Source organism: Lonchura striata, chromosome 2, assembly GCF_050655825.1.
Source record: "Lonchura striata isolate lonStrDom1 chromosome 2, ASM5065582v1, whole genome shotgun sequence".
NCBI classification, from domain to species: Eukaryota; Metazoa; Chordata; class Aves; order Passeriformes; family Estrildidae; genus Lonchura; species Lonchura striata.
The window spans coordinates 96,493,516-96,506,044 of record NC_140704.1 but is presented as its reverse complement, the minus strand read 5'-3'; the positions used below and the strand labels follow the sequence as shown (position 1 = coordinate 96,506,044).

Here is a 12,529-nt window from a genome sequence, read left to right as displayed (position 1 = left end):
CATATGTGTCTTGTGAAAAAGCGTGACACAATTAATTCAAAGGAGTATTGTTATCCTCTTTTATTTAAGGATATTAATCCTTTGCTTAAAATTGAAGACAAGCTAATGAACTGCCTAAACTTGAGTAACTAATTAGCTCTACAAGACTTATCATGACAGCACAGAGATAAATCTGGGCAGAACCTGTCTGAGAAATTATATGTACATTAAACAAGCATGCTTGAGTTGTTCTCTGTACTGAGCTCTGTGTTGCCTGCATAAAGCTGCTCCCAAAACCTGAACCCAGCTCTAGGTAGAAGACAGCTGAGCTGAGGCCTTGCTACACTACTCATTCATGGTAGAAACATTTAATTGACCTATCTTACTGGTTTTTGTCAGATTTGCTATGGAAATGATGCTTACGCTTTCATGACGTCTGCTTTTCTTGTGACCTGTTAGTCAGGTTCCAGCAAACAGAACACAGGGACAGAGATCTCAAAGATATTATGTCCCTGAGAGCTTAAAACTGAAACATGCTACACTAATATCCTGACTGAGGGAAAGATTGCAATGCAAGATTGATTGTCTTGTTAGTCATCAAATAATCCATATGGTTCAGACAATAACCTAAATGCCCCAGCTGTAGAAAAACTTTTCATCGCTGCTCATGCCTTCCTATGAAAAGTCCAGCTGCTGTGGCAACCTTTTGTTTTCCTCAGAAGGTCTGTGGCATAGACAATGGAGGACCAAAGTGAAGCCTGGTAGAAAGAATTATCACTCCACTAACTACAAAGTATTGTGCCAGACATATGCCCACTATTAATGTTTCTGGTGTGTTTTTATATGTGCTACCATGTGTATCCTTCCTCATCGACAGAGTGCATGTTAGAAGTTCTAAAAACAGCTGTATTATTCAAACATCACTTTAAAAAACCCATCCAAACTGCATCTAAGCTTTTTTAAGAAGATATTTATTTACATCCTTAAAGCTCAAAAGAAGTGTCCTTGAACTTAATTTCAGGCTTTCTTATATAAACATAAAAAGAAAGGCTGATGAGACAATTCAGTCCCCTGATGAACTTGTTTGTGAAGGAAGAATAACGATTGAAATCATTGTGAAGAGTGTAGCTACATATCCATCCTGGAGCAAAGGGCTGATCTGTTTTAAAGTCAAGCACTTGCAAATTAGGAAACCTAGGAGTAAACATAAATTCATAAAACAATTAGATTGAAAAATACCTCTAAGAACATCAAGTCCAGCTGTTAAATTCCTCACTTTTGTGGACAGGAACTAAACTTAATCTCCTACTAAAGTAGAAGTTGTGTATTTTGTTTCTATTATCCTCATTCACCTCATAGTCCTAGCTCTGTACTACACACTGTTCAAATCCTGCGCAGAAAAAGTGCTATTAATTTTGTCACAGACTATTCGGTGATAATTGTGACTTTTGTATTTAAGTGCATCAGATCAACCACTGAATCAATCTTTATTATACTGCTGAGACATATGGATTTATTAGAAGTGATAAACCTGAAATACTTACTTACTCAATGCCAGGCACTCAGGAGATGATTTTCCAGAAGATGCAGCCTTTGGTTCACGCTCATTCAGAGCTCAGTGCTGGCTGCCTCCAGATGCAGTTCTGAGTGCTCAGTGCTTTTAGAACAGACCAAGGCTCCCAGAAAGTGAGGGCTGGTGCCTCTGGTGTCCCAGGCTGTAGTCTCATGCCTTGCATCCTGCAGATTGCTCAGATTGCAGGTGCTCAGATTGCTTCCTGTAAGGCAGGCAGTGAAGGCAAAGCAACCCACAAAGGACTCAGAAGGGAAATTGCAGTAGGGAGGTGCCGGCCACCTTATTTCTGGCAAACCCCCAAATTTGCAATAGTTACTTTGAATTCCTAATGATAATACAAAAGCAGTGCTCCCAAACTGTCCTTTTCTGGAGATTTTTGGAGAACAGCATCTCTCTGCAGGTCTTAGGGGCGCTGAGCCTCAGGACTACAAGCCTTCTGCAATCCCTCCCTGCCTTGTCCCAATCTGCTTCAGTCCTTCCCATGGCTGGCTCCTTGCTCCCATGCCTTATATTTGGAGTCCTTTGTTGCACCAGGATGATGAGGGACAGCAAGAGGGAAGGTCTAGTGCTGCCTTTGCTGTTCAAAGGGGAGCCCTGCAAAGTGCACAGGGATGCACATGCACAGTGCAGATACCTGTAGGAGGAATGAAGGGGATGACGTGTGCTCAGCTCAGGCAGAAGCTGTAGATAACTGTCAGACTACAACAAGTCTCCCAAGCACACGCAAGCTGGATTTTTTCCTAGAAGCTCCAAATGTAGACAAATTTGTACACATTTTCTTCAAAGACAATTAAAGAGAGATTTAATGTATGTTTGCCAGACAACATATGATGCCTTATACTTGTAGAACACCGTCTCTAAATCAAGCATTAAATACTTTTTTTAGTCGTCTGAAAACTCCTCATGTTTGAGATTTTACCCACTGCTCTTTCACTGGGGAAATAACTGAGGTAGAAAAGGAAATTTTAGGCCCAGAAAGAGCCACTGTGATCTTGCTTCAATCTAATGTAAAACTGGACAATTGGACATCCTTCAATAAATTCTTACCACACAGGTCCATTAGTTTTGTTAAGAAAAAGGTTTTGATGAAAAAATGCTCAGTGATGGAGAATCCTCTACAGGCTTTGGTAAATTATTTTGATAGTCATTTAACTGTTATTTGAATTTAATTAGCCTCAAGTTCAGTAAATTGGATCTTGCTAGAAATGTTTGTTTCTTGTCACGAAATGTTTGTTTCCTACGTAATATAGTTACTTATTGTACGGAAGTTCTCTGTTGCTGCTCTTCATGATAACCCAAACAGTTTGAGCTCTTGCACTCTGACTCTGGGGCTCAGTTTCACAACCCTTATTCATTCTTTGTTCCAGTTATTTTTTCAGTGGGGCTGCTTCAGCTATTTACAAGGATATATCCAAAACTGGCACCATATTTTCTCTTAAGACATGACCATTCATTAGAAGCAGAAATCTTGGCACAAATGTGCTAATCACAATTTAGTGAGAGCAGGCAGGTAGATTTCTGTCCTGTTGGTGAGCCATCATGACTGGAAACCTTTTTTCAGAGCTGACCCTGCCAAGGTGGAAACACATAATCCTGAGAAAAGCCAAGCCACTCTCCAGCCCCAGCCTCTTCTTTCTTTGCTGGTGAAACTGCACCACGGCGCCGTGGCACAGTGGGGATGAGAACACACACAACCTTCCCACTCTCAGGCTGGCTCTTCAATAGCTGTGATGCTTTGAAGCTGTGGTCTGCACAACCCTTTCTTGTAGTTCAGGCATTGAATGCGTGGTATGTGATTACATTTGGGCAGGAAAAGATTAATAAAATTTTGTGAAAGGAGAGATCATTGGATAATCTGACCTCCTATAGCTACCAAAGATTTTTTTTTTCCTGAGTATGCCTGCATTCAACTAAACGGTTTCTATTTAATTTAAGTATAACTTCTCTTAGGGTAAAGTGCATATTACAAAAAGGCATCTAACAGTGGTTTCAAGACAATGGGATCCATTAAATCCTTTGTACCTTGTTCCAGTGTTTAAATGCTCATGATGTTACAAATTAATGCCTTATTTCTTATTTGGATGTATATGGTTTCAGCTTCACTTTCTAAGTGCTTGCTGTATTTCAGATAAAAATAATTCAGTACTCATATCTTCCCCTGGAAGTACTTCACTTTACTCAAATCACCTAAATCTTTTTTCTATGCAAAGAAATTTCTTCAGCCTGCAAGTATTTATTTTCGATTCTTTCCTCACTCTTACCAGCTTCTAACATTACTTGAAAAACACTTACATGGGAACTGTACACAATGTTCCTCCATCAGTCTTATCATATCTTTAAACAGATGTAAATCCACTTCACTTAGGTTAGCATCTGCATTAGCTGCCTTTGCAGCAGCTCCTTCCTGGCATCTCAAACTATGGATTGTATTCATTTTTCACTTTGATCCCTAATTCCTTTCAAGAATCACTTACATTTCAGGATGCAGTCCCTATTCAGTATCAATCAAGTGCATTCCCTATTCTGAGAAGCAAGTGCTTACATTTGGCTATATTAAAATATATTGTGAATAAAGAGAAACAGCCTACTGGGCACTCCAGGTTGTTCTGTATCACTATGTTTTCAGCATTATTTATCAATTTTCTAAATTTTTTTAAACTTTGTAAATATTATTGCCAATGTGTTTGTATTGAACCTCAATGTCTGTAAGGTCTTTATAAAACTTCTATTTAGTAGTGATTTCTCTATGACTATTTTTCTTTTTATTCTGTCACTTGACAGGTTATTTACTTGTGGAAACTGCACTGTAATGCTACATTGAGGCTTTTTAAAAGCAGAAATTTTGTGCTGCTAACTTAAGTTACTAACTAATACAAGTGAATTCCTCTGTCAGCTAGAGAGATTGTAAATTCTCAGTGAGTTACTTTCACTCCAAAAAGCATGATACTCTATAGAATTCTGCTAAGTGATGTAATTCATCCTTCTTATCAGCTTTTCTGGTATTTTACTTGGGATGGATGTCAGTCTTGCCATCTGGTGGATAGCTGGATCATTCTGTTTCCCTTCTCTGGATATTATCAAATAGCAGCTGTCTTTCAGTCCTTCTGTGTTCTCTAGTGTTCAGAGATTCATTGTGACTTAATGTCAGTAGCGATTATGAACATCTGACAGAAGCAAATTATCATGGTCCACATCTACCCTTTTCTAGCAATTCTAATCCTTTTGGTTCCAGCTATCCTCCTAAGGCTCCTCAAGCTTGTAAGCCCCCTTTCCTTCTGCTGGAGTGCCGGAAGATTGCTTCTTTGGGTCCATTTTCATCCTACCTCAAACACATAGAGAGAATGTGAGGGCTCTCAAGCATTACAGGGAGAAAGCAAAGAGCACAACAGTTCTGAGCAGCTGTGTGCTGTTCACCCAAGTTCTTCTTGTTTTTCATCCATGTCAGAGGGGTGGGCTGGCAGGGGAAGGAGCCCCCAGCCTCCTTCAGTGGCTGGTGATGGGCTGTTCTGTCCTAGGGGTGGAGAGAAGGGCTCACAGGTGATCAGAAGAAAACACAGTCCAAGTAGGGCTGTGAATACATGCTCTTCTCCAGTTTTTAAAATAGATGTTTTCATAATTTATGGATCTGTGCAGCTCAACAAAGTCAAGTGCTGTTTTCAGACATATTTTTAGGACCATTAGTTATGAACCTTCTGATTCTGTCTGTATTCCTGTCCATGCATTCTTAGACTCATTTTAACCACATGCCACTACTGGTATTAGTGGTAGTGGCAGAAGCACCTCTTGGCTGTGTGTGTATCTAGGATGCTCAGTTGCTGGGGCTGTGCTTCATACCATGTTGCTCTGTTAACTCTTTGTTCTAATTCTGTAGAAGTTTATTGTAGAAAGCCTGAAGAGTGCATGGCTAATTCTTTTTTGATAGGAGTGCATGATTCTCCTTCTTTTCAGAGACTAGAAATAAAACTGTTGAGCACTCTTAGCTTTTATGCAGTTCTAACACAAAGCCATCTCCATCTAATTAGAACCATATATACGTTTTAGAATTATTTTCTTCATAATATTACTGTAAATGGCACACTATCTTTTGTCTTTAGCACTGCGATTTGTGAATTTTCCTGTGGGCCTTTATATCTTTTGACTAGCATTTTGCACTCAATAAATTATAGCTCATATTGTTTGCTATTTATTTCCTGGTTTTCAGTTTGAATACTGAGAGGTCTTTTTATTTATTTTTATTGCCTGTCATCTATTAATCAACTGATCCAGAATGGGTTTTAAAACAAAGTCATCCTTTTGGGAAATTGAATGAACTCTTAACTTTCAGTATTCAGTTGAATTATGCTGTTCAAGCCTTTCTCCTCCTTCTAACTTCACTCATGAAGGCAAGAGAAGGGAAGTCTAGCATGTGACAGTGTTTTGAAACATGAACTATGAGTCATAGATTCATATTATGGACAGGAAGGACTCAGAACACAAAAGTATTACAATATTGCATTAGGTTTACACGGCAAGGATTCGGTAGCGGGGGTCTACAGGGGTGGCTGCTGTGGGAAGCTGCTGGAAGCTTCTCCTGTGTGCAGTATGTCCATGACAGACCTGCTGCCAGCGGGGCTGAGCCCACCAACAATGATGGCAGTGCCCTTGGGATAACGTGTTTATGAAGGGGCAAAAGAGCCTGCACAGCTGCAAGTGCAGTCAGAGAGAGGAGCGAGAATATCTGAGAGCAGCAGCCTTGCAGACATTGGGGTCAGTGAAGGAGTGGGAGGAGGTGCTCCGGCCACCAGAGCAGACTCCCCTGTGGTCCATGGCGCAGCCCACGGTGAGGCAACTGCATCCTTGCAGCCCAGGGAGGATCCCACTCCAGAACAGGTGGATGCCTGAAGGACACTGAGACCCCATGGGAAGCCTGTGCTGGAGCAAGGTCCTGGCAGGACTTGTGGACCCATAGAGAGAGGACCCCACACTGGAGCAGGTTTGCTGGCAGGATTTGTGATCCCAAGGAGCACCCATGCTTGGTCATCCTGTTCCTGAAGGACTGGGCCCATGCTGGGGCAGTTAGTGAAGAAGTGCAGCCCGTGGGAAAGACTTGTGTTGGAGAAGTTCGTGGGAGAGTCTGAGGATTCCTCCCCCTGAGGGGGAAGGAGTGGCAGAGACTGAGTGTGATGAGCTGACCACAGCCTCCATTCCCCATCCTCTTGTGCTGTGGCAGGGGAAGGAGGTAGAGAAAATGCAGTGAAGCGAGCCTTGGAATAAAGGAGGGGTATGGGGAAGATATTTTTGAGATTTTGGTTTATTTCTCAATTACCCTGCTCTGATTTGGTTGGTAATAAATTAAACTAATTTCCCTGTGTTCAGTCTGTTTTGTCAGTGAGAGTAAGTGGTGAGTGCTCTCTCCCTTTCCTTATCTTGATCCATGAGCCTTTTGTTGTATTTTCTCTCCCTTGTCCTGCTGAGGAGGGGAGCGGTAGAGTGGGTTTGGTGGGGTACCTATCCAGACAGTGTCAGTCCACCACAAATACAAAGAAAATACATTTTAATGTAAGGTTTCAGAAGAAACTGCAGTTCTTTTGGCATCTCCACACCATTTTAGCTTCCAGCTGAAGGAGGAAACCTGTGAGGGTAGATATAATCTTAAAAAACTGGCAGATTGCTAAAAAAAAACCTTGCAGATTAAACCTATTTAACAAGGTCTTTAAAGATGGCAAGAAGGCTTAATCTAACCAAAGGCTGTGGCATAATCTTAACCTGCAGCAGTGTTTATTGCATAGTATCATATCCCTCATCAGCTTTGGACAGGCAGTTCACCCACCTGACATCACAAAATTATTCCAGTAATAGCGGAAAATATAGTCCTGTTTCTGGAAGAACCTAATGCCTGACACTGCATCAACTGAAGTTGATGACTGGTGTTTCCACCATAACCTGCATTTGAGAGAAGGCAATTAGTCTGATCTCTATATTATGCATAATTTTAGAATGAATTCTCAGAAAAAAAAGAACAAATAACAGCTGTAGTTAGCTGGAGTAAAAACAGAATGTAGATTTAAATAATTTTGACAAAGTAACCTGCTAGCTGTCTGTTGACACAATAGCTGATTTTCTAGATGAGGGGAACATAGTAGATCTAAGATATCTCAATTTAGCAAAGAATACTGTGCTTGCATGTATGAAATATATTTTAGATTTTGCTTAATAAACTGGGTCAGTTCTGTTCTCCTAAAATGACAGGAGGAAAAAACCAGTTTGTGACATGAGAGGGAAATAAAAGAGTTTGGGTTGTCCCAGAATAGAAAAATGAAGGCTGACTGAAGATATGACTGATATTTAAAAATATTCCAATGAGTAAACACAATGGAGGAGGAAGAGCTATTTAAACTAAAAGACAATGTTGGCAGAAGAACAAATGGGCATAAAATGACCATGAACAAATTTAAGCTGGAAGGCAAAAGGTTTCTAGTTATCAGAAAGCTGTCTTTTAATGAAAAAATCCTTCTAAACGGTTTTTAAATTAAGCTCAACAAGTTTATGATTTGCTTTACGTGACACACATGTTTACCAGCATGGGATTTGATTCAGTGACATAGAAGTTTCCTTTAATTTTGTATCTTACACAAAACAGCAATTACTCTTGAGATACACTAACCTATCTGGCAGCATGCACCCACTGTTGAACAGCACTCAGCATGACAAAAATATTCTTTCAGACAGAAAATCAAGAGACTTTGATATTCAGCTAATCTCCAAAAGATTTATACAGACTGAATGCAAAGACTTTTTCCCACTCTGCACCTCTCTAGGGCTAACATACTCAAATAAATCAATAAGACCGAGTTTTGTGTGAAAATTGTCACCTCAGTCAGCACTACATTGGGTCCTAGTGCTAACCACAAAACTATGTGTCACATCTTGAGCTGCCGACAGCTATATTTCCAGCCTTTAAAAATGAGGATGTGAGGATCTGGAGAAATGGTGATTTGAATAATTGCAACCTACTAGTCACAATGTCAGCAATGCAGATAATATTCTTGTGTATTTTAAAAGCTGTGAAATCCTCCCTGCAGATGACGGGTAGTATTATTCATTCTGATTTGTTTAGCTGAATTTAGAAATGAGCTGGGAAGGGAAAAAAATTCAGATATCCAGTAAACAGGATGTATTTTATAACCATTTTATATCATGCATAGTATACTTAATTGGAAAAAATGAAAATTGAACATAAACATCAATATTCTAATAATATTAGGGTAGGAAATTGAATAAGCTGTAAGCTTCTGTCTTCACTAATGCCGCCATGCTTTTTAGTGTTGCTGAATGTCACACTCAAGGAACAAATATTTTCCTTGGCGGAACTTTCTCAGTGCTGTCATTTTGTACAGCAGTCTGAAACACAGAAACCTCTGAACTAAGAAACCTATTCCTTTTGTTTTTCAGTGTCAAAGCCATGATTCCTCCGGGGGAATGCCTGTATGCTGGGAGGAAAAGGAGGAAACCCATTCAAAAACAGTTAAGTATCATATTCATCAGGAGGCATCTCCCTCCCAACATACGGGCTAGAAATGAGGTAGAAGAAGGGTTCTCTTCCTCCTATGGTCCATTGACACAGGAGAGACCTTATCTTCTTCTCTGCAATGATAAACCCTTGGCTGGGAGGCTAGCTTTTCATGGGTAAGATGTCTCCAGAAAGGATGCCATGCCTGGCTCAAACCATCCTTACCCATCACTAGGTACCTCAGGAGGAGGCCAGTGGTGGTTGTGGTGGGTACCACGGTGCTGCCGTGGGGAGTGAGAGGGACAGTGACCTTTGGTAGGCAGAACACACCGGTGGACTAAATGTCAGCTGGGCAGTGGGTTGGAGAGGTGGCTGCCACCTTGGTGCTTCCATGCTCCCTGCCACCTGTTCAAGGAGCTTTTTGAGAAGCCATGTGTTGAGTGGCACCACAGCACTGGCATTGCACAGCCCCCTTCCCCTTTCCTGGGCCTAGTGTTGCTTGGGGCATTGCGAAGTCCAACATGTGCGAGCTGGGAAAGTGGGTCAGTTCAGCCAACCGAAAGAGCAGACTGGTGAGTCACTTTTTTGCATATAGAACACATAATTTTCAGACTTTTATTTACTATGGGATCACTTTCATTAGGAGAAAAATGGGAGAGAGTAATTATATATGCGAAGGCAAAGTAGGAAAAGAAGAAATGCAATGGAAATTTGTTACTATAAGATGCTTGAAATGGGAGGGGAAAAAAAGAGGTTGCTATCACTCAAATGTAAATGAGTTCCAGATGCCATAAGCCAATCTATGAAATAAAGTTTTTTAATGTAATCATCCCATATTTTCTGTGTTACACTTGATTATATGATTATGAAACACACACTTTTACTGTCTTAAAATGATGAACTGGCACTGGTGGCCTTCACACACAATTTAAGGATGACAAGGTAACTAAAATAGATTTCCCTATTTTCAGTTGTTCACAACTTCTAAAAATAAGCCACTTGGCTCAAAATTGTACATATTTGCCTAAAGTCAAAGGGGAGTTTTGCTGAATGTTTTAATGACATCTGTTGATATTGTTATCATATTTCAATAGACAAAGATAATAACATAAGCAAATGATCCTTCCTGCAAAAATCCAGTGTTGAATTCAAAATGTATATAAGATTTCTGCACTACTATTTCAGTATGGATGTGGATATTTGATTTTATAACAATTGCAAGAGGGATGGAACATTTCCAGTACATTAAATCACCACTATGCAGAACTGTTTATGGATCATTACTTTTGTGAAAAAGGAAGGAGGCTTGCAGTTGCTTTGAGAAACATTAAGCTTATATTTGGAGTTGACATGCTAGCTAGAGCTCCTCTCAAAGATGACTTCTAGATAAATGAATGGCTAAGAAAACTACTTGCTAACAAATCATGGAAATTACCTCATTAGCCTTTTTGGAAGTTTTGGCTTTAATACTCTCAGAAGAAAACTCTCACTTTACACAACCAAGTTTTAATCTTGGGAACCACGGCAGGTAATGCTGCCTTGAAAATTGCTTTTCTATGATGTTGCAGTGCAGGTACTTGAACATGAACTTATCAAGCCAGGACATGAACAATTTTGATTAAGAAACATGAATTAAAACAAGAGGAACTGTTTGGATTGTTAGAATACTGAAGTCCCACACTGGAGAGAGCACTCCATTTTCTGTGGTTAGTTACTTACCACTTGCTGAGGATGATTTCTCAGTTCCTAGCAACACTGGTCTCTTCCTCAAACCTTATCTGTTTGTGGGCTTGGTCTCTGGTAAGCCTTTCCTGTGCTCATTCCCTCACTCAGGGACTTTCCTCTAAAAAGGCTCTGACTGCCCTAGACTGACTGGCTGACAGAGCTCCTTTCCTGCTCTGTGTCTTTCAGTCCTACTGGTCTTACTGACATTTTAGGACTCTGAGATTACTGTCATGCTGCCTTGAATAATTTATCTTGAATTCTGGAGGGTAGACAAAGACTATTAATTGAGCAGCATATTTAACTATTATTTTAATTCATGTTGTAGCATCTTTGTTACAGGTTTTTTCTCCTGTTTGACAGCACAGCACTTTTTCCTCCACAGTCTTGTTGTACTTTCACCTCTATCATTCTGCCAATGAATCAAGGTAGAAACTGGCATCTGTTCTGGGAGGAGCATTTGTTCAGATGTAAAACCTGATTTTTCACAGAAAACAAAGTTGATGGGTATTCTTTGGCCAGTCCTCTCTTTTTAATGTAAATAGTCTCCAGAATTTACCTTTCTTTTAACAAAAGGATAAGTGAACTCAGGTGCCTCAGTGTGAGCAGGATACTTGATTTCAATAAGGATACATGGATTAGTGCTTTTGAAAGCCAGAATTTAAAGGACAGAAGTGGAGCTTTCCCCTCTGCAGAACAACTGGGACATTTATACCCCTCATACTCAGTGCATCCCAAGAAGCTAACTCTCTGACTCTACATAATCTTTTCATGATCAGACTGTCAATCAGGTGGTGATCCTGCAGCTGGTTTTAAATCCAGAATATAATAGAATTCTATTGATCATTAATGTTTTTCAGGTGCAAGAATTTTATTCTGAGATGGTTTTACAGAATGTGATGAAAATGTATAATAAAGCTCAATGGGACAATACAGAGACCCACAAGACTGGGGATGAATGTGTGGAAAATTTTACTGGGAGGAGCTGATATGTTTCATTCTTGCTTTCTACACAGAACTAGCAGAGACTAACTTCATTTGTTTGCCATTCTTCAGATAACATATAAGGTTCAGGTTCTCTTTTTATACATGCAAGAATATTTTAAAAACAGCTGGTTTCCTTTCTTGTGCCCAAAATCTTCCAAACAAGCCCCATTAAACATGTTCTACACTAAAAAATTCTGGCATTTATGGACGCAGGTCAAACACCTGGAGCTCAGACAGATTGAAAATTTTCCATCAGATATGCTTTTCAGCCAGGCAGCCAGGATTTTGACTAAAGGAAACATTTTCTACCAAGTGTTTATTTCCTGTGGAAATCTAACATTTTACTGGTAATTCAAGCATTGGCAATTAAAGAGATCTTGTCTTTAACCTCAAGCTAAAATCACTGTGTTGAAATTAATACTTAAAAGTGCTACAGCAATGCTTCAGGACAGTTATAATTTGAGAACTTCAGCCACTACTTCATCTCAAACCCTGGCATCTTGTAAAAACCTCACCCTCTACAAAACATTTCTTGTAATGTTTTACAGCTCTTTAAAGGCAACTATACCTGCCCTAGCTCTGAGTGTACCTATAACTGCTCCAGAATCACTCTTTCAGCCAGAACTGTGCCAGTGCCAGGGTAAACAGAGACCTTGGGAGGTGCAGCTCTCTCCTGCTTCCTAGTTCTAATTTTAAGGCCCTCTGTGGCATAGCCCTTCCTCTTACTTGGTACCACACTATCCCACCTCTCATCTGCTCTGCTCTGCTCTGCTCTGCTG

At 40.1% G+C, this 12,529-nt stretch overlaps 1 protein-coding gene across 2 annotated transcripts in view; it reads left to right on the top strand.

The window, feature by feature from the left end:
• Nucleotides 1–12,529, top strand: part of AHRR (aryl hydrocarbon receptor repressor) — an 82,331-nt gene that overhangs the window by 9,693 nt on the left and 60,109 nt on the right. For both annotated transcript variants that reach the window (XM_021528787.4, XM_085571803.1), the window contains exon 2: nt 8,984–9,055. In XM_021528787.4, the coding sequence (XP_021384462.2) occupies nt 8,994–9,055 (62 nt within the window). In that variant the 5' untranslated portion in view covers nt 8,984–8,993. The remainder of the gene's footprint in view (nt 1–8,983; nt 9,056–12,529) is intronic.